At 40.9% G+C, this 23,584-nt stretch overlaps 1 protein-coding gene across 19 annotated transcripts in view; it reads right to left on the bottom strand.

Annotated features, from left to right (window-relative positions):
- Positions 1-6,306: 6,306 nt before the first annotated feature.
- Positions 6,307-23,584, bottom strand: part of RNF180 (ring finger protein 180) — a 205,883-nt gene continuing 188,605 nt past the window's right edge. For 11 of the 19 annotated variants that reach the window (XM_043547106.1, XM_043547108.1, XM_043547103.1 and 8 more), the window contains one exon: positions 6,307-9,170. In XM_043547106.1, the coding sequence (XP_043403041.1) occupies positions 8,968-9,170 (203 nt within the window). In that variant the 3' untranslated portion in view covers positions 6,307-8,967. The remainder of the gene's footprint in view (positions 9,171-23,584) is intronic. The other 8 variants (XM_043547114.1, XM_043547112.1, XM_043547111.1 and 5 more) reach the window with 1 other exon arrangement.

Raw genomic sequence — 23,584 nt, 5'->3', positions numbered from 1 at the left:
CGTATAATTTATCCACCATTTTTTTCACTGACTGAGCAGAAGCAGGAGTAGACGATACTGCTTTTGGCGGTTGCTACAGACTTACCAGAAGTGTAATTCTGTTTTCGGATGGAGAGCCAATGATGCCAAAGATTGGTTTGAAGTCTCAACTGTCACAGAGGGGATCTTCAATGCATCTGCCATCCTGTCAACTAATCTGTGAAATAATAATGCGTTCTCAGTTCAGGATCCATTTGCTGCTATTCCTCAGGCATCTCTGCCCTCTCTCCCCCCTTCTGAGAGTGTGTCTGGTATGATGATAGGTAATTGCTCTTTCTTTATATATTCCAGACAAATCCAGGAGTGTCAGATCTGATTATGGAAATTTTGCCGGCATTCTTAGAGAGAGAAGATTTCTAGTAGAATAGCGATTTTCTGAGGAATGTCTGGGAAAGGGCCATCTAGCCAAGGGGTACATGCTAATCCACCCAGAAATCTATGCCCAGTTCCATTTCACGGTATCTGTCATGGTATGGATCCTCTGCATGTTTGTTTTGCAGAATATCTGTCCTTATGAAAAGCCCTATCTGGCTGACTAGGTGCTCAGACTCCACGTCTGATTGAGGATTCAACCTTGGATTCAACTCCAATAGCAGATGAGAGATCAGTGATCTCGGGGACAGAATAGAATAGGTCTTTAACATCTTACCAGGATACCCATGGAAGCATGAGGTGGTTATTCATGAAGCTTCTCCACCCTTCTTCTCTTCTCTGGAGGAGAATCAATAGTATGGGGATCTAAAGTTCTTTTCTAAGTTACGTTTGCATTGCGGATCTGGATGGATAGGAGCCACAAATATCAAGGCCAGTTGTTGAGTAGGCTTGGAATGGAGAGCTGGATTCAGAATATCCAAAATGTTCATTGTCTGCTTCATTATAAGACCAGAATCCTTCTGTTTTACTATAGGAGATCTGATGGTCTAGGATCCATAGATAATGGCTCTGTAACATTCACTGAGTGCTTTTTGGCTCTGCAGACAGATTCCTTCTTGTGCACTGTCTTTTCCCAGACCCAAAGTGACCGGATCCAATCGTGTCCCTCCCATGTATTGACTCGCTGACAGAGGCTCTCACCTGTGTGGTTTCTCTGCTTTTCAATCTTGGATCCAATTGTTTAAGATCATTCTTGGGTACTACAGGTTTCTTGGAATTTGAAACCTTCTGCAAAGTTTTCTCCAGATTCTTCTCCCTAGGAGTATCAGGAGATGATGCTGGTCTATGCTCGCTCATGTGTCCAAGAGATGTGTCAGATCTGAAAGGCCTGGTTGCCAGCGCTTCCTGCAGATGCACTGCTTAAAGTCTATTCTGACATTCATTCCAAACCCTTGGGGTGAAAATACTGCAGACTGAGCTTCTGGAGGGAGTCTCTCTCTCCATGAGGCAGGTTAGGCATCATGTGTGAGCATCCAATGCCAGAGAAAACAAGGGACATGAGGCACGCCTCTTGAATTCTGGCCTCTTAATCTTCAGATCCACCATCAGCTCCTAATAGCAGAACCAAAGTTCTAACCACAAACTATTCAAACGACTGTTTAAAATACGTTGTTTCTTTTTAAAGGAAATAAAACCGATCATTAACACTAAAAATCTAACTCTTTATACTAAAACCTAATCTAATGAGAATGATAAAGGCGTAAAAGGCACCACCTAAGGATAAGAATTCAGGCCAAGGACCTAGAATGCTTCCTGATCTGCCAGCTGGATTTTGAAAGGAACTGAAGCAGCCAGAGCATCCACACCTCTTACATAGCCTCCCCTCAGAATGTTCACAAACAGGAGGAAAGGGGCAGGATGGGGTGTGAGCACGCTCCAGCAGCAGTGTTATCAAAGGGTCCATTGTCAGAGCTGTACCAGATGTGCATCCCATGAATGGCAGTCTGCAGAGGGCACTCGAAGCACTGACAGTGTTCAGGAATTTTTGCATAAGGAACTTCAAAGGAATAAATTCTTCCTTCAAATGCCCTGTCTCAACTCCCAGTGACTTGAATGGGAATTACATGCATGCATCAGATGGCACAATCTGATCCTAATATAAAGCGGTTTTGAATTCCAATTTAATTCTGTCCTGCTGATAGGATTTCTTTGAGAAGCAAGCCCTGGACTTTTTGTTACTAAGTACATGTCTACTAACAAGTCCAGGATAATTTTTCAGATCATATTGGTTGGCCTGTTCAGCATTTTTTTGCCAGAATGTATAAAAAATGAAGCTGTTTGTCCCATAAGATTTGACTGTTAATTTTTAATTAAAGAAGCTTAATGAAATCCCAGCACCGGCTCAGAAACCCCTGCAACCCAATTCTAGGAACAATTTCCCCCCTGATAATAATTTACCATGTAAAAATACAATCAAGTAAAAAGTATAGTGTCCTAGATTAAAGATGATAGTTTACAGCTAAGCTTTCACTGTATAATGCAGGAAAGTAATTCCAAAGAGCACTATTTACTTTATTGTTGGATGTTAATGTATGCTTACCAGAATTACTAAGGTTAGATAAATGGCTAAAGAATCCTGCATGTTTCTAATCCAGTGGATCATCAGATTTTCCCCTTTTTAAATCGTTGGGATTACACAAATGTAACTATAGGCAGAATTTGGCCATCTGTGCGCTACAGGAAATATGAGCAAATTAATTTCAGAAGATGTTGAAAAAAAACCCTCCATAAGAGCATCCTATACAGTAATGGCTAAAGTTTGTAAAGGCAGAAGTCCAGTCGCTTGCATAAATGGGGAGTTAGACCCTTGCTGTAATTACACAACTCTGGAAAGACTCCAATTGACTAATGATTACTGGATCAGCCCCTAAAGTGAAGATTTTCAAAGCAGACTTATATTGGATACTTCAGGATTTGGGTGTTCTCCATGAAACAGTTTACAAAGGCCTGATTTTTAGGGGGATGGGTTCAGCGCTTTCTGAAAATCAGGCCTCTCTAATGTCTCTCAAACTGGGCACCAAAAGTTGAGGCTCCCCAAAATCATTAGTCACTTTTGAAAATCTTGACCTAAATCTTTCTAAATTGTTAACTTCAGATTTTCAGAAATAAATACATATAAAGAGTAAGCCCCAAAGAGCTATTTTCTGGCAATGAAATGAATCCAACTTGAACTGTTGGTTCCTCGTGAGGTTTTCCTTGTTAGTCTCCTCAACTCTACAGTTGGAGAAATACAGCAACTATAGCTTTTACTATGAGTATGAGACCAGAATGTGGCTCTTAAAGTTTGAACTGGCATCTGACATGAAATTGGATGTATTGCCTAGATGCAGCCAGTCAAGGTATCAATAAAAGAAAATTTATAAAGCACCATGTGTTGCTTCAACCAGAGAAGTATAGACATTTTAAAACAGAAATAAAGAAAATATGGACCAAATTCCCCGTACTTGTATTTGCTTGATGTAACTAAGTGGAAAATATGTTCTACCCAGTTTTCTAGTAATTTTCCCCACTGTGGAAAAAGCCAAGGGTTCCAATCCTTAATCAGAGGATTGTGTGTGAACAACAGGAGGGAAGGGGCCTCCACAAGGATAGCTCCTTACCTTTCGACTGCACTTTGGACTGCACCCTGCATGCCCAAGGATTCCCCCGCAAGCAGGACAGCCCCCAGAATGTCCCCCCCTCAATCCAAAGTACTTCCCCTCACCCCCACCCCAAAACCTCAGAAAAAAGTGGGTGGGCGGTGGGGTGTGAAAAAAAACCTTGGATTTCTACACCCCACACTTGACAGTGACCCCCACCCCTTTCCACCTACACAATTGGAACTTCAGAAGGGTTTCTACAGGGTTGAGGGAGCATACCATGAAGGAGACAATCCCTGCTCCCCTACTCCCACAGCCTAGGTATGAAGACTCCATGTTGTCCAAGGAAGTACCAGGGACCATGTGGATTTGGAGTAGAAACTTTCTTTCAGATTCCTGCTCTTGTTGCCAATGCTCTTTTGATGACTCAAACAGGTTCACTTTTTACTCCGAAGATGAATTAATTGTTCACAGAAGGCTTTTTAGGACAAGCCGTTTCAGCTCTGAGTTGCTTTTTTATTTTTAGCTCTTTTGCAGGCTTGAAAAAACAATTAAGCAAAATATAAAAGGTGCTGATGGCACTGGAAACTCAGTTTTTCCATTTAGGCAGAGAAGAGGTACCTGATAGGGAGTGGTAATGTGAGCTTCTCCATACTCTCTATCACTACAAGAGAAACCAAAGCGACGGAGTTAGCCCGAAGACAGGAGCGGGAGGCAAACACGTCACAATTCTAATACTGGCTCTGACAATTACTCCCTCTGTGGCACTGGGAGAATCAAACTCTCAGCTCCATTTCCCCCTCTGTAAAGTGGGTCCAGTTGTGAGGATTCATTTGTTAATACAGAAAAAGCTTTATTGTGAAGCAGTTAGGGTTGCCACATCCCCACCCACAAGAGAGGCTGAAATGCTCAAGTAAGCCCCCCAAGTGTCCATACTTGCTCCTCCTCTCCCCCCTCCTCCCTGGAGTAAACACCTGGCCATTAGCACAACTACCTTTTATCACAGACCACACAATGTAGCCTAACCTCTGCTCCTCTTTCACCCTTTTACACACCTCTTACCCAGATTACTTTCCTCCAGCACGAGTACTTGTGGTGTAGGAGTTGGTTGTGTTGGGCAAGAGCAGTTTGTTAAAAAGAGATGAGTGCAGGCGGACAGTAAGGGCCTGTGATGCTTCAGGGGTTCATCCAGACCAGGAGAGGGTTGTGTCATGGCCTGCCCTGTGCAACTTCGGCTGAGAGCCCTGCTGCCAGTAGCATGCTCACAGCACAGCACCCTGGCTTCCATCAACCTGGTTACTCCTTGCAGGGTGACCCCAACAGCCCTTCCTGTCCTGAGTCTCCCCAAAACCATCTCCCCTGCAGCATCCAGTCCCTCTCACTGGACCCTCACAGGAGTTAAACTTGCTACCTCCGAAGAGACAGAATACACACAAGACCTGCTAGATCAGCTGAGGGTTTTACCCTTTCGTTTAATACACAGCACTGAGGTAGTTTTGTAAACGTAAAACAAGTTTATTAACAACAGAATCTAGATTTAAATGATACCAAATAGAAGGAGTAGGGATAGAAATGGTTACAAACAAAAGTAAAAATGCAATTCTAAAACTAAAAGTGAATTTAAACTAGAGTCTTTTGTTCAAAATAGTTTTTTCACTAGTGTCATTCTTCCAGCTCGGCTGGCCCATCTTTAGCCAGGATCCAACATGGAGCCCAAAGCACTTTTCTTTGTCTCCTCTGGTGAAGGATGACAAAATGGCTTCTTGCCCTCTGTTATATTTTCCAAAGTTCACTGACCCTATTTCAAGAGGCAGAAAGCTTCCTAGGGGTGTAGTCTCCATCCCTTGTCAAGACTGTTAACTGGTCATCTTCCCTCCCCATTCGCTTGCCTGATGGCATTGTTTACCTTGCCCGTAAATGTGTTTTTCATAGTCTTAGGTCAGACCTTCCTTAATTTACACTGGAGACACAGCCAAGCCTGCAAAACAACATTCCTTTTGTTGTGCTTTGGCACGGTCCACGAGTCACATTTGAGGAACATATTTTCAGCAAACATCTAGAATTCTTTATATACCACCCGTACGTACAAAGACGAAGATTAATGACCAGCATGTTACCAGTTTGCACAGGACACCTTACATGACAACTTTCAGATACAGATGAAGGCGAGTTGGGGCAATGAGTATGTAAGGCCAGATGAGAGTTATGGTATGGTGTACCCTCTGCCAGTTGGCACTAAGGGGCTCCCTGGGTCACAGGGGGCTGATGGAAATCCGGCATCTCTGGGGCTAGAGTGGAGTATGGTCTGGGGCCGTTGATAGTTGTGGCAATGGTAAGGTGTGAACTTTTCATATTCTTGCTTTTGTGGTTTGTCAGTTACATTATGTGTATATTTCTGTGAATGTTGTGCATTGCAAGCCTATGTGCTTCATAAAACAATGTGTGTATTAATTTCCTAGTTTTTAAAGGTATTTAATGGTGGTGGTGGGGAGGAGGTAGGGGACTATGGGGGTGCAGGGGAGGACCTGTGGTGGGTAAAAATGCAACTGCTAATCAAAAGTTTGTCAGCAGCTGAGCATGAAACCTCATGTATTAGCAACTGTGCACCATCCTCTAAAATCTCATTCGGTCTCTTGCATTATGCCGTTGTTTAATGCAGTTATATATGTTTGGAAGAATAACATGGGCATTTAGTACTAAATCATCCACAGAATGTATTCAGATCCAGAATAAAGAGTTGATGTGCCACTGTGGGTTATGACAAACTTGATAGTTTAATGTTTCTAGTCCCTTTGGGTTTCCACACAAAGTACAAACACAATTAAGAATGCTAGCATGAAAAGAGATAATTGTATTCATTATAACGCCTCTCCGCACAAAAATCTCTACTCCCTCCCAAAAACAGAATTAAAACAGAAACATAACATAGGTTGAAAAAAATATTCAAATTTAATTCCACCCAATATCTATTGTAATATTTTACAGCTGTGTCAAACAACTTCAGATTTTATTGCAAACACTGTAATAACCTCATAGACGAGAATACATTCCAGAACAAGACCAAGTGCTTAAGAATAAAACTGCTCACAAAAGGACCTACTCCAGTTCCCACTGAAGTCAATAGGATTTTTGAGACAAAATTTCAATGGAAGCACGTTTGAGACAGTAATAATGAACTAACATTTTCAAAGGGTTTATTTGGAAAGAGGCAATAGGGAAAAGCAGCTTACAACTATTCTACCCCGTCTGGGTCTCTCTGAAGGAGAAACAGCTTTATATAAAAATCTGAAACACTAAGTCCATCTCCTTTATTATCTGATTATTCATTACTCTTTGCAATTCATAACCAAATTAACTAACCAAAACAACAGTATAGACAAAATATATAGCTTGACTAATATGTATATGCACCTTAGAAATGTTATATATGTTATATAAAATTTTTTATACTAAATTTAGAACAGTGTATCCACCCACAATTATCAACTCTTGTAATTATACAGAAGAAGGCAATACTACATCTGACTGTCTCCCTTCCGGTTTCATCTTTCAGAATAAATCCATGATACAATGCTACTAGAAATTTTCTATGTAAGTTTACTTTCACTTAATTGGTGGTGTCTGGAATAGATTTCTTATATACAAGTACATTTTGAAATATTAGCTAATTGATATATTCATCTGAGAAACACCCTACTTAAATTCTTAAATCTCATTTAATACTTTCCCCAAAAAATTGTGTTTCACATTTTAAAATAGCACCAAGTTAGTTAAATTAGCTAAAGTAATTATTTCATGATACATCCTTTCAGTCTAACACTTTCTGACCTCAGGAAGTGCAAGTACATTTTGGCTGAAAAGGTGCTTTACATCCCTTCTCTTCACTGAGCCAGGAACAGTTGATTTGCAAGTTTTAAGAAACCAGAAGCTATAACTTGAGTTCTGGCATAGCTGAGAAACATGTTTTAAGTTTGCTGAGAGTTTTATTGTACTGTGAGTTTTATTAAAACCTCTGAAGTTTTAAGGGGAGGGAAGGAGAGAAGTTATGCCTAATTATCTATCAATAGTACAAGACAACCTATTGTAATTAGAGGGAAAGTAATTGCATACATTAATTTTTCTTTTGCCCACAACTATATTGATGGTGAAATTACTACACTTCCCCTACCCTTTAGAACAATATTAAAAGAAAGTGACCAAATCCATTCAGTCAACATAATTTTAGCTGTACAGGTATTTTAACTGTAAAAAAATCCTCAAAGGGCAGTCTAATCTTAAGAAGTTATTTTATACGGCTTGAGGAAAACAGCTAGGAGCCAGTGTGCTACTGGAGGTGCCATCTTTCAGATAAGATACAAGTCTGAGACCTTGCTTATTTCTGGCCTTGAGCCAGCAAAGTACTTATGCACATTCTGAACTTCAAGTTCCTGGGCAGTCCCATTACAGTTATTCAAGTCCACCTCAGCTCCTAGCAATCTAATGGAATGGTATTAGCTACACTGAAAGAGTGCTACATACTGAATAACCAGCAGCAGCTCCTGAGGTTACCAATGCAAACCCTGAAGTTAATGGGACTACTCATGCTAAAGTGCTTTCCTGGATCAGGGCGAGCGTTCTCAGTAGCTTACAGGACTGAGTCCCTTGAAATTAAATGCTCCCTTGTACTTCTCAAAAGTAGAAGAAGTTTTAGCCACTGTGACTTATCTTTGTGTACTTACATTTTACTATAGTATCAGAAATCCCTCCAGTGGGATCAGTTGGAGAAGTTCTTCTATTTTCTCTACTTTAAAAAATGTTTTGTAGCGTGGCTAGCATTAAATGGTGGTTGCATCCATATATAGACAGACCTTAAAGTGCTTTGGGATTCTTCCACATGAAAGGTGCTAATAATTAACTTTGAGACACATTGTCAGTGTTGGAGGATCCTCCCTCCATCATCCCCCTTTTACACACGAGGAAATTGAGGCATCAGTAGATGATATGACTTGCTTAAGGTTGCACAGTATATCAGTACAGAGCCAAAAACTGAACTCTGGTCTACCAGACCATGCTGCATCCCTCTGAGCAGTAACTCAAAACAAATCTTGATGGTCCATTTCTACATACTGGTGATTTTACACATTAAGGGTGGAAACCCTGACCCCACTAAAATCAATGACAAAACTCCCACTGACTTCAACGAGGCCAGGATTTCACGTTATGTTTTCAGCTAAGCTCAAGTCTTTCATACCTATATCAGAAGCATCCAGTAATTAGATCGTTAGCCCCATGTCACGTTTGGTGCAGCCTAATACAATTCGGAATCATAAACACTCCAGACCACACAGAAAAAATCTGCATTCATTACTTCAAACCATTTCTATTTACATTGTCTTTGTTTGCATGATTCTTCAGTTTTACTAACCAATGCAGTCCCCTAAAAAGGAAAGAAAAAATAACAAAGAAAACAGAAAACAATGAATCCTATGACCCAGTTGACAGAATAAATGTAGATCACCACCATGTCCATGTCAAACCACCATCCACGGCTATCATCCTCAAAATCCATATAGTCCATCCTGTGAGCAGCATGTGGAAAGTGCCTTCTTGCTACAGGATCTGTATGCCTTTGGAAACCTGCTGGAAAACAGATCATGTCACTTCAGTCCATGTATTCATTTAAAAAAAAATATTTTAAGTAAAGACAATGCTTATGAAAGGCACTGGATTGAGAGCATCAGAAATGGATAGCCTCTATCTGAAGAGCTAATGCAGATTAGAAGCAGCACATCTCACCACCAGCCTACATCCCTCTTTCCTGGAGAAGACTGATGGATCTCAGAGCACCGAGTCACTTTTTTACCCACTGTCGCTAATGAGAGTTGTCTTATGGTAGCTGGGTATTCCTGATGCTGCCAGCCCTTCAGCCACTTAAGCATTCTCCACTGGGCTTATGCCAGCCCTGTCTTTGCCTTGCAGGTAAACAAATAGGTGCACCCCAATCCCCGAATCCCTTTGAATCAGTCCCCTGTGATATCCAGCTCCAGAGAGATTGGCTACCCACAGCAATTCCAAATCCTCTATCCCCAAAGGTGCAGTGCATCTCAGTTTAGCAGTTTTACCTTAACCCACTACTCCTGTAAACCACATAGCCCTTGTGAGCATTTATAATAAAACAAGATTTTTTTTAAAGAAAAGAATACAAAGTTTACTATAAATAGAGAGTGGTGGAAGCAAGTGGTCACAATACAAAAAAATCTTAACACAAATCTGACTCTAAGATTATCAACAGTTACTTTTCCTACCTAATAAAGTAGATTTACCCCCCAAAAGTACAGTCCATTGCAGACCCAGGAGCCAAACATTTGTGAAAGCACTCCCCTCTGCCAGGGGTTTTCCCCTCATTAAATGGATGCAGAATGTCTTTCCCTAAACTCTGTTATACTGTAACAGTTTTGTCTCTATTCACAGGCAGGGCAAAACTTGACCGTTTATTCCTATTCTTTTCCCTCTGATTCTTAGCCAGACTTTGATCCATGAGAATACTTTGCTTCTCAAACCAAAACTACTCAGTTTCTTCAGTAATCTCTTGTAAGGGACTTTCTTAAAGCCCCTTTGCAAGTCCAAATACATTAAATTAACTGATTTTTCGATATCCACTATTTTATTGATTCATTCAAAAAGTGCTAGTCTACTAGTGATGCACACGTTTCCTTTGTAGAAACAGTTCTGGTTAGACCTTATATAACAATCTAAATAGAATTATAAAACATCTAGAAGTATAACTGACCAATTTACCATGGACAGATAAGGCTTACTAGACTGTAAATCACCCTAACAGTTTAACCCTATGCATTTTAAGAGATCATGGGTGAAATTCTGACTCCAATGCCGTGAATGTCAAAACTCCCATTCACTTCATAAAGGATATGATTGCAACCCATAGTTAAAAAAAATAAATGCCAAGCTACTGTGAAGAGAAAAAGATATTCTATGCATTTGTACTTGGAAGCTATTTTCGGCCCCAATCCTGCAAAGACTTATGTATATCCATTTAAGAAAGTAAGTAGCCCTACTGAAATCCATGAGGTTACTCGCATGTTTCAAAGTAAGCAGGGGCTTAAATTTTTGCAGGACCTGGGCCTTGCTTATGTTTACATTTGAAACCATTACCTTTACTTATTGAAAAATAGTGGAGTCTTGTTTACAACTCTTCCTGACACTACAAAGATGTGATTTACATAAAAACCACATCCTAATACGAAACCCATATTTCAAATCTAGTTTTGATATTTAGAAACATTTTTATCTGCTTCTCTTTTATAACACTTGTTAAACATTTCCAAATATAAATCTGGATTTATTTGATCTGATTTCCATTTTTTGGAATGAATTTGCAATTGACATTAAGTTCTATCACCAGTGTTATAACTATGTGCTTTTATACATAAATGCTCAGTGTATATTATCCTCTCCAGAAGGTCCTAATTAAGATTGCTATGTGTGATTTGCTTTTATTTATTTCCACTCTTATAGTAAACACAAAATGCCAGAAGGCTATTTTTGCATCAACAATTTTGAATCATCTTGTAATCAAAGTATAATTATGCAAACATTTAGTGACATTAGTTATGACTGGGTAGTTGCTGGAGCCTAAAAGATTTAGACAAATATAATCCTTGATTTCTATCTCGATGTGATTTACTTTAAGCGAACCTGCATTAAATTTATCCTGGCTTAGACTTTATAATGTAATCATTCTACATTGAACAGCAATTTTAATATAGGAAACTACTGCTGTACAATTATTCTTGCTGTAGAAATCCACAGAAACGCCCCTCTGATACTGCATTAAGAATATATACAACCCGATTCTGCTCACTTTACCCACACGAGTAATCCCACTGACTTCCATGAGCATGAGTAAAGCAATCAGGATTTGACACCCAACATATGGAAGAGATTTTAATTCCCTATTATTTGGGTGAGTCTACAAGCTAGTGCACTTAAAATAGCAGTGTGGACTTTGCAACTTGGGTAGTAGCTCCGGCTCTCAAACCCACCCTATCCTCTGAGTCTGATCTTGAGCATCTAGCCTGAGTCTCTGCCAGACGCACAACATCCATAACTGCTATTTTTAGCACATCCACTAGCTATTCTGAGCCACACTAGCACAAATTGTCTACCTCCACTGTGAGACTTGCTTCCAGCTGCAGTGTAGACATACCCTGACTTACCATCTGTTAATCAATTAAACATCAGTTGAAAGTGGCAATAGTACATCTACCCTAGAAACTAAATCCTTGCTCTCAACACGTGCTAGTAAAGAACATGTTTAGTTATGTTTAATTCACAGAAATTGTGGGCTACAATTTTCCACGCTACATCAGTGTGAAAAAATGTTACTGCAAAATCATTTAATCCACACTGTGCTTGGTGTCTCCTTTAGAAGAGTGATTGTAGGTGAGTAATTTCTGATGAGAAGGTCATTTGGGCCATTTTACAAAAATTAGTATGTTGACAATCACTGCATAATTAGGGTTGCAAATAAGTTTTGAGTATAAGTCTCTGATTCTGGCAATCCCTCTAAAATACCTACTAAAGTAATTAGTCTCAAAACTTGTAGACTCTACTAAATTTTCATGACATGAACAAGGGTTCCTGAATTATTTCACCCTAAAAATAGGGGAATTTACTGGTGTTCGAAAACACTTAACAGATTTTGCTTCTTTGGACCAGCCACCCCTCCCAAAACCATCCTATTCAAAAAGCCTCCCAAAACAAGAAGAAAAGTAGAGAAGTGAAAAGACTATAAAGTCTAGTTAACTAGACTCATCCAGCTAAGATCTAGGGTATAATATTCAGAAGTGATTCAGGCACCTAGGAGCCTACATCCTTTTAACCTTCAAATCAGAATTAGGCTCCCAGGTGCTGGAGTCATTTTGAAAATGGGACGGAACCACTAAGTACTTGTGAAAATTTCTCTTTTGGTGCCCAGGTCCAAAATTTAGCGGACTGAAATCTAATTTCAAAAGTTTGTAACTTTGGATTTTTTGAACATAGCCCAGCAATTTCAGCTTGAAAAGCTCAGTGTAAAATGTCAGATTACTGCTGGAGATCTCGACGTGAAAGAAAAGTCCCTTGTTTCCTTGCACAGATATAACTCAAAGCATAAGTGATTGCGAGGGAGGCTGGTCAAACAGAGAAAAAAAATCTCTTTCCAAAGGGTCATGGGGGGAGGGAGGGTTCTTTCCGCCTGCAGACGTCAAGATTTCCAAAGGAGGGAGGAAAAACTCCCTGATCACTTCCTCTAGCCTCCTGCTCTCATTCAACCCCACTTTCTACAAGTCACCTGAGGTCTGTAGGACTAGTGCCCTGATCCTGCAAACTTTAGGGGATGGCTGGAGCGAGCAGAAAGCCTAGGAGATGGTGATCAGGGTGGCCTTCCCTTCTGTCTTCCTGTGGACCTATCAAGGCGTGAAAGAGAAGAATCTTCAGTTATCTTTCGGAAGCTCATTTGGGGCCACTCCTAATGCCCATAAGCCTTAAGAGGGCTATTGGAGCCACCTTCAACCCTACTGGCCTTTGTAGGATCGCAAATCTCCACTGAAACCACGTCTGTTCATTTGGGGCAGAAGGGACTGTGCTGTATGTTTTCATGTGGGAGTCCAAAGAACCATACTACGGCTGAGACCTGTTCCCCATCCCACCCCATCTAACTCCTCTTAAAGCTCATGAAGGTGCATTGTGGGGCATCAGTGACCTTCCTAATTTAAATATACACATTTGAAGAACACAAAGTAGATCACTCTAAATTAGAAAGTATCAAAGGTAAGGTTGTCTGTGAAATCTTAACTCTGCTCCCTTGTATGTATGCATTTTGATAAAGTCTTTAACAAGGGGATATAATACTTTATCCACAGAACCCCCGCCTCATTCATGTGAAGGCTGAACAGTCTTTAGTGAATGATGCTGCTGTTTGATATTTAGGTAAGAGTCTTAAAATCAAGCTGACGTCCATATTTAGATGCCTAAATAGGTGGCCTGACTTTCAAGTACTGATATTTAAAACAATTAAACAAAAATATTTCTATCATGTGTTCTCAGTAGCGTACCACAGCAACTGTTATTTGTTAGCCAACAGTAGAACTTTGTCCTGCATATTCTGAGGAGACGTTGTAAGAAGAGCCTCTGTGTGGAGACATGCTTCACTGAGTGCCCAATTTTATGAATTAAGTGAAGCAGATTTGTGATCCTGATCTTACTCCGTCACTTTTCCATGCTGTATGGAACGAGGCAGGGTTTCTTTGGAGTGCAGCAGAAAGTTGGAGGACTCCAAAAGGAGCCTTGTCTCATTCCATAAACATCCTCACAAATCATGATCTCCAGGCACCTGTACATTAAAACAAATTTTACTCAACTTTCATAAATATGCCAGCACAATCAGACACGGAATGAGAATTTCCACTCGAATCACAAGCATGCACAGTGCCACTGGAACATTGGCAGATTCAGTAAAAACCTGTTCCTGTGTAACAGAAACAAGTCCGTGAGCAAAGTAGGCTTTTTAGCCCTTATAAGTCACACAAATCAAAAAGGATTTTCACACACCACAAAAAAAAGGCACATCTGTTACATATATCTCTGCCAAAATTCAAGTTTCTACAACCTCATTCTGAAGAGCTAGTGGTATTCAAAATAAAGTTGCAAACAATAATAAATTTTACTCTTCATTTTTTAATTTGTCTGAACCCGTTTTGCTCCAGCTTAAAAGAAATAAGTCACTCTGAGCTGAGGAAAATTTCAGTTAAAAAAAAAAGTAGTTTGACAGAATAATATGCAATTGAAAAAGAATACTTATATTGGACATGCTTGTGCAACATTGGAATAATGAAGTTAACATGGAAGCAGGTGGTGATTCTCCCAATTAAAACTACACCTACCAGTAGTGTGAAATGCAAGGCACTGATGCGGTGATATAGGTAATATCACCACTCTGATTTATTGCTATTTTATAATTGCCCTTTAAAAAATTTTTTTTAAGGTGAGAAATCCCTCAGAATAGTCTGTTGGTTTCACTATGAAATTACATTTATAACAAATATCATTAACAGAATTACAGAATGATTGTAAAAGCATGTACTTTTTATATCACTTGATGTTTTTCTGGCAGTAAAATATCACCTATTTTATTTTTTTGTTCATACAAGTCACAAAATTGTAATGTAACGAAAACACATTTACTCTTAGCAATGGAGAATTTGTAAGCTAAACCCATAGTTTAAAAAATGAATAATTTATTTTAATGAACGTATTTATTGAAATAAAGAGTATCAGGAATATGCTTTGATATACAGAAATTGAGAGGGGTTGCTGGCAGGGCATGTTCTGAAGGATCCAAGATTTTGAAATTCAATTCCCCCTTGAATCTGAAAAGGCCTGAATCAGAAAACCATCAGGGATCATTGCAAGACTGATCTCCTTTCCAGGCATCTAAAAATGGATCGTGGGGGTGGGGGTGGGGGTGGGGAGAAGAGAATTGTAATTGTCAGGGCAGTGAATTGCCTCTGGCAGGTTATCTTATATATATTTTTAAGTTATGACAAAGGCACCTACACCATATGGATGTGTACCCCTTTTAGCATTTCTATAAATCAAAATCAGTCAAATAAAATTCTGACAGTTCTTTTGCACATCAGTTAATTATTGTATCATAAAGTCAATATTAACACTATTGGCCCAACCATACCCCTTTGAAACTGATGAGTGTTTTGCCATTGTTTACATTGACAGCAGTATCAAGTCCTGTCCAGAGCTGATCTGACTCAGTCCAGAGCCCAGTACCTGGCCCTACTACCTGGACACATGCCTGGGGCCACGAAGATCTGGAATCCTCCTCCCAGTCTGGCAGGCTAGAGCTCAGCTGAAGAGCCACTTCATGGAAGCTACTCAAAGCAAATGGGTAAAGTAGCCTTCTTGGGGATTTATGTAGTCCCCAGAGGAACAGGAGGATGGGTGGATCTGTGCCGTGATAGATTCACTGCCCCTCCTACAATCTGCCCATGCCCAGTTCCTGCTTGGTCACCACCCCCTTCAATAGCAGCATTACACCAGTTCAGCCACAAGGAGTCTGGCATAGTCACAGAGAATATGCTGGATGTCCATCTACCATTATTTGATTAACTTTGATAGGGGCAGAAAAAGTTATTTTCTTTGCTTATATATATTACTATTACTCATTTGCAAATTCAATTGAGCTCTGTTAACCTGTAGATTGCCAGACATCCTTAAATAACCTCCAAAATGACTTTTGACAGTCATGTGTTTCATCAGGATTTGAGCAGTAGCGATACCAAATGATCGACATTCTGTTAGGCTTATATCATTTATACCTGCTTTCCCAATCAATCATTCTGATTCTGTAGGAGTGCCAAATATCCACTATGTTCGACAGTTATAGCTCATTCATTGAGACCCTGTCATAAGGCAACTAACATAATGGAAAGAAAATCAAATTAGAGTAAAAATGGTGGTGTAACCCTTAAATTTATCGTAAAGCTATTGCTAAAATGATTGACAGATTTGATCCTTTGGACATTACAAGAACAGTAGTAATTAGGCAATTTAGAGAAATTTAGTCCCCAGATATCAATTGATAGGAAAAACATTGATTCTTATCAAGTAAGATCATAATTATTGGTACCTCCATAAGCAATCTTGTATTCTCTTGCTGTTTTATACAGCCCACAGAACTGAGAGATTAGAATCTACATAATTATACTGGAAAATGCTCAATGTTTAAAAATAAAAAAATTAAAAAAGTAAAGTATCGAATTATAGTGGCAGGATCCCAACAAGGCAGTCAGCAGCAAGGGTCAGAGCAGGGGCAAACCTGAGACTAGCAGAGGAGTTCATAGTCAGGTTCAAGGCCTGCGTCAATACCCAGGGTCATAGTCCAAGTCCGGAAGCAAAGTCCAAATCAAGCTGAGGTCAAAGTCAGGAACTGAGGAGCAGGAAGGGTCATGGTAACTACAAGAGATCCACACTGTTGCCTGAACACTTCCTCGGTGCTCTTTGGGTTTACATAGGGTAGGGAGCCAATCAGGAGCCATGAAGTAGAACTGTCAAACCCTTGAGGTAGAACTTCCCATGGTCTGTGTCCACAGCAGGTCATGGGAATGGAGCTGGTTACAGTTACTGTTGGGTGGCAGCCTGGCGATACAAGTTGCCTGGTAGTGCTGCAGTCCTGGGCTCTGGACCGTGAGGGCCTTATGCATTGTTTACATACAAATCTTATAATTAAAGTTATTTCCCATACACAGTTATTTCACATTGCTGTAACTTCCAAGACTTGTACTTGAGGTTTTACAAAGGATCAACAATATTTCTTTTGTAGTGTTCCTTCAGTACTTAACATATATAAATTTACAGTGAGTTCCAGCATAGGTTTCCAAGTTTTAAACCCTAAAAGCCAAAACATATTAAAAAACCCACTTAGAGTTCAGCATCCTTTTTGGCTTTTCACTGTTAAGTGCACAGCCAACCTCTTATGCAATTTACGCCTCTCGTAAGTAATATATAGGCCTTCAAAATAGCCTTGCACATTTGTTCATTTGAAGTCTGTTGCTCTTTGAAATATTGCAAGATTAATTTAATTTAATTCAAAATTACAAACTTTTACAGCTGCCACAGAAAACTGGCAGCCTTAGTTTGGACAGAAATGAAGGTGAGATTTTCTGTGTAAATAAGATGAACTGCCATTCAGTGAGGTTTATTCTCCTATCTATAAGTTAGATATTTGCACACTAACTCTTGCGATCATTAATTTCAGTTTATAGACTTAAATTCCATGGACCTCAATGGAATGCTTTTGTCTGTTTTGTTGTATTCCACACAAAGCAGCAATATTCTGAACATTAAATAGATAACCAAATACAAATAAGTGACAGCAATAACCACATGCTGTTTTATGGAGTAATAATTTGGTTTTCACGGATTAAAATACAAGCCAGAAGGCTGAATAGTATATCTTAATGATGGATCAGATTGATAAAGAATATAGTGAATGACCGAGATTCTGTAGTGCATGCCCTTACAGAACCTTCTGTAGTGCATGAATTTACAAAACCATGTAAAACTTATGAATCATAGAATCATAGAATATCAGGGTTTTGGAAGGGACCTCAGGAGGTCATCTAGTCCAACTCCCTGCCCAAAGCAGGACCGATCCCCAGTTAAATCATCCCCACCAGGGCTTTGTCAAGCCTGACCTTAAAAACTTCTAAGGAAGGAGATTCCACCACCTCCCTAGGTAACGCATTCCAGTGTTTCACCACCCTCCTAGTGAAAAAGTTTTTCCTAATATCCAATCTAAATCTCCCCCACTGCAACTTGAGACCATTACTCCTTGTTCTGTCATCTGCTACCACTGAGAACAGTCTAGAGCCATCCTCTTTGGAACCACCTGTCATAAATATAAAGGGAAGGGTAAACCCCTTTAAAATCCCTCCTGGCCAGAGGAAAAAATCCTCTCACCTGTAAAGGGTTAAGGAGCTAAAGGTAACCTTGCTAGCACCTGACCAAAATGACCAATGAGGAGACAAGATACTTTCAAAAGCTGGGAGGAGGGAGAGAAACAAAGGGTCTCTGTCTGTTGGTATGCTGCTTTTGTCGGGGATAGAACAGGAATGGAGTCTTAGAACTTTTAGTAAGTAATCTAGCTAGGTATGCGTTAGATTATGATTTCCTTAAATGGCTGAGAAAAGAATTGTGCTGAATAGAATGACTATTTCTGTCTGTGTGTCTTTTTTGTAACTTAAGGTTTTGCCTAGAGGGATTCTCTATGTTTTGAATCTAATTACCCTGTAAGGTATCTACCATCCTGATTTTACAGAGGTGATTTCTTTACTTCTATTTACTTCTATTTCTATTAAAAGTCTTCTCGTAAGAAAACTGAATGCTTTTTCATTGTTCTCAGATCCAAGGGTTTGGGTCTGTGGTCACCTATGCAAATTGGTGAGGATTTTTACCAAACCTTTCCCAGGAAGTGGAGTGCAAGGGTTGGGAGGATTTTGGGGGGAAGACGTGTCCAAACTACGTTTCCCAGTAAACCCAGTTAGAGTTTGGTGGTGGCAGTGGTTATTCCAAGGACAAAGGATAAAATTAATTTGTACCTTGGGAAGTTTTAACCTAAGCTGGTAAAAGTAAGCTTAGGAGGTTTTCATGCAGGTCCCCACATCTGTACCCTAGAGTTCAGAGTGGGGGAGGAACCTTGACACCCCCTTTCAGGTAGTTGAAAGTAGCTATCAAATCCCCCCTCATTCTTCTCTTCCGTAGACTAAACATGCCCAGTTCCCTCAGCCTCTCCTCATAACTCATGTGTTCCAGTCCCCTAATCATTTTTGTTGCCCTCTGCTGGACTCTTTCCAATTTTTCCACATCCTTCTTGTAGTGTGGGGCCCAAAACTGGACACAGTACTACAGATTAGGCCTCACCAGTGTCGAATAGAGGGGAACGATCACGTCCCTCGATCTGCTGGCAATGCCCCTACATATACATCCCAAAATGCCATTGGCCTTCTTGGCAACAAGGGCACACTGTTGACTCATATCCAGCTTCTCGTCCACTGTAACCCCTAGGTCCTTTTCTGCAGAACTGCTGCCAAGCCATTCGGTCCCTAGTCTGTAGCGGTGCACTGGATTCTTCCGTCTTAAGTGCAGGACTCTGCACTTGTCCTTGTTGAACCTCAGATTTCTTTTCACCCAATCCTCCAATTTGTCTAGGTCCCTCTGTATCCTATCCCTACCCTCCAGCACATCTACCTCACCTCCCAGTTTAGTGTCATCTGCAAACTTGCTGAGGGTGCAATGCACACCATCCTCCAGATCATTTATGAAGATATTGAACAAAACCGGCCCCAGGACCGACCCTTGGGGCACTCCACTTGATACCGGCTGCCAACTAAACATGGACCATTGATCACTACCTGTTGGGCCCGACAATCAGGCCAGCTTTCTATCCACCTTATAGTCCATTCATCCAGCCCATACTACTTTAACTTGCTGGCAAGAACACTGTGGGAGACCGTGTCAAAAGCTTTGCTGAAGTCAAGGAACAACATGTCCGCTGCTTTTCCTTCATCCACAGAACCAGTTCTCTCGTCATAGAAGGCAATTAGGTTAGTCAGGCATGACTTGCTCTTGGTGAATCCATGCTGACTGTTCCTGATCACTTTACTCTCCTCTAAGTGCTTCAGAATTGATTCCTTGAGGACCTGCTCCAGGGACTGAGGTGAGGCTGACTGGCCTGTAGTTCCCAGGATCCTCCTTCTTCCCTTTTTTAAAGATGGGCACTACATTAGCTTTTTTCCAGTCGTCCGGACTTCCCCCGATCGCCATGAGTTTTCAAAGATAATGGCCAATGGCTCTGCAATCACATCCGCCAACTCCTTTAGCACTCTCGGATGCAACGCATCCAGCCCCATGGACTTGTGCACGTCCAGCTTTTCTAAATAGTCCCGACTTTTCTCCACAGAGGACTGGTCACCTCCTCCCCATGCTGTGCTGCCCAGTGCAGCAGTCTGGGAGCTGACCTTGTTCATGAAGACAGAGGCAAAAAAAGCATTGAGTACATTAGCTTTTTCCACATCCTCTGTCACTAGGATGCCTCCCTCATTCAGTAAGGGGCCCACACTTTCCTTGACTTTCTTCTTGTTGCTAACATACCTGAAGAAACCCTTCTTGTTACTCTTAACATCTCTTGCTAGCTGCAACTCGAGGTGTGATTTGGCCTTCCTGATTTCACTCCTGCATGCCCGAGCAATATTTTTATACTCATCCCTGGTCATTTGTCCAATCTTCCACTTCTTGAAAGCTTCTTTTTTGTATTTAAGATCAGCAAGGATTTCACTGTTAAGCCAAGCTGGTCGCCTGTCATATTTACTATTCTTTCTACACATCGGGATGGTTTGTCCCTGTAACTTCAATAAGGATACTTTAAAATACAGCCAGCTCTCCTGGACTCCTTTCCCCCTCATGTTATTCTCCCAGGGGATCTTGCCCATCAGTTCCCTGAGGGAGTCAAAGTCTGCTTTTCTGAAGTCCAGGGTCCGTATTCTGCTGCTTTCCTTTCTTCCTTGTGTCAGGATCCTGAACTTGACCATCTCATGGTCACTGCCTCCCAGGTTCCCATCCACTTTTGCTTCCCCTACTAATTCTTCTCGGTTTGTGAGCAGCAGGTCAAGAAGAGCTCTGCCTCTAGTTGGTTCCTCCAGCACTTGCACCAGGAAATTGTCCCCTACACTTTCCAAAAACTTCCTGGATTGTCTGTGCACTGCTGTATTGCTCTCCCCGCAGATATCAGGGTGATTGAAGTCTCCCATGAGAACCAGAACTTCTGCGAGTTGCCGGAAGAAAGCCTCGTCCACCTCATTCCCCTGGTCCGGTGGTCTATAGTAGACTCCCACCACGACATCACCCTTGTTGATCACACTTCTAAACTTAATCCAGAGACTCTCAGGTTTTTCTTCAGTTTCATACTTGAGCTCTGAGCAGTCATACTGCTCTCTTACATACAGTGGAACTCCCCAACCTTCCCCCATGCAGGCACTTACTTCCATAATCTAGCATTATTAATGTCAATAAAAAGTTGTTTGCTATTTTTCCAGTGCACCACATTGACCAGTTTCATTAAAAATATTTAGCCCATAGTGGAAAGTGGCTGTGCACAGTCCCTCCCCACATTCATAATGTAAAGCTAGCTGCAATTTGTTTTCCTGTCTCAGACTTTCTTCCCTTGGACATAAGCACATGAAAGAAGAACTGAGGGTTGTGGGGGGAAAGATGAGCCTAGAATTGCTGGAATACCCATACTTTGTACATCCAGACATCTGTGCTAATTCTGTGATTAATACTTTGAGAGACTTGACCTTATTGGCTTCTCTGCATCTTGGAATGCACGCTAAAATAGGGGTAACTGAATTTCACACTTCAGGATGCAACAGTTATTGAAGGAGTCAGGATGGAATTCTGACACCCACTTGCCAGGCACATGATTGTCCAACTAGCAATAGGTGAATTGTGTGGTGGGTTTGGTCCCCCCCTCCCCCCGCTTCTTCTGAAGCATACGGTATTGACTGCCCTAAAAGGCAGCATACCAGACGTTAATTGCATGGCAAATCCTATTTTCGTCTTCTAAAACCACAAAACTTTACCAGTTAAGGTTGCTAAGTAACAATAATATAAATTATGTATCACAGTTTACAATATCCAAATACTTAAAACAAGTAAATAAACAGTAAGTATGTCATACAATAGGTCACTCTGCACACATAGGGCTGGATAGAACTTTTAGTCTTAGCCCTGTTTAAGGGGCATAGAGCTACATCATACCAGGAGCAGCACCAAAAGTTACAATTCCTCCCCTGCTCCCCTCACTCTGGGATGGAAATAAGTTGCCTCACCCCTTTTCAAGGTGCAGCTTATATTCCCCCATGGAGGCAATCATGAGGGCCTGGTTCTTCTTACTCCCTGCCCATCTGCAGCCCTGCTGTTGCTCCTGCACCTTAAGACAATCCAAGCGGCTTGGAGATAAGCTGCTTACTCTCCCTGTAGCACCATGTTACTGGTCTAATATGATGGGGCACAATCTAACCCAGGATAAACACATTCTTAACATTTTGCATTTTAAAGAAACATGTTTCACCACAACTTTATTAGATGTATAATATGGATTATACTTATCTGGATTTTCATAGGTAAATAGTCTCATTCTAGGAGGTGGTTCTCAAACATTTCTATGGAGTGGACCCCATCCTGATAATGACATGCTCTTGTGGAAACCCTCCCTCCATTTGTGATTGTACAGATCATCTCCTCTATAACTAACAATCACACAGGGCACCTCTCTTACATCTCACAACCACTTTGCTTTCCTGTGGTAACACATCAAGAATTTACAAGGTAAAGTAATGCTAGGAAAATATTTAACATTCGGACTTCCATGACTTCTCTAGTCTCAATCCCTTCTTCACACACTGCTCCTCCTCTTCCATTGACTCAGTCACTGGCTTTCTTCTCTGGATTTCCTCTACCCTCTATTCTTTTGTTCCTCTCTCCTACCCCAAGGTCAGTTTCTCAAAACACAGATTACTCCTAACATACTTCATCTGCTCCAGCTCACTTCTCAGTGACTTTCTCTGAAAGGACCCACAATCATGCTGATGTCTTCCATTACAGAGTCATTCCCTTCTTCAGTTTTGCCATCTTCCTGATCGAACTACGCTATTTCTCTACCCTCTTTTGACTGTTGAAAGGCTGCAGAAGCTTATTCATTGAGGTCATGACTTCTTCTCCCTGAAGTGAAGAGTCTTGGTCAGGGATGCTAGAACAATTTGTATAGTGGGGGGGCTGAGAGCCATTGAACCAAACTATAAACCCTGTATATGATGGAAGCCACTTCAATATAGGGGGTGCAACAGCACAGCACCCCTGAGCACCCTTAGTTCTAGCACCTATGGTCTTGGGGTTCTGGAACTTCAGTCTTCCCTTGGATGACTTGCTGACCCAAAAGGTGAAGCTTCTTGGCCTGATCCTTGATTCTTCTGGTTTGTGAGCTTTGCTCCCTCCATTTAGCAGTGCTGCCCTCTAAAGACTGTAGAGAAATGAGGTCCAAAGTCTACCTTGGAGGCATGTAACTTGGTCCAAACATGTTTGAATTAGGTTATCCTTACCCAATGTCAACCCAGAAAAGTCCTGCTTAAGCCAGTATCTTTAAAAATATTTGTCGTTTAAAATACCAGAGATTGTAAGTATGGGATCCCCCCAAAATATCAAAAATACAAAATATAAGGCCACTTTTTGAATAAGCTGATCGGGTCTTGTCTGAGTGAAAAGGTCTTGAGAGGACATATCACCAGTTTATGGAAAGTTTGACCAAAATGCTATAAATATAAATTGAAACTATTTGGCAACAGCCAGGCACTCAGCATTCCTTCATCAGCAAAATTAAAATTAAATTTGAACATTTTATGACCAGATGTCACCATTCTTCCTGC

This window comes from Chelonia mydas, chromosome 5, assembly GCF_015237465.2.
Source record: "Chelonia mydas isolate rCheMyd1 chromosome 5, rCheMyd1.pri.v2, whole genome shotgun sequence".
Classification (NCBI taxonomy): Eukaryota; Metazoa; Chordata; order Testudines; family Cheloniidae; genus Chelonia; species Chelonia mydas.
This window is presented reverse-complemented; position numbering and strand designations above follow the sequence as displayed.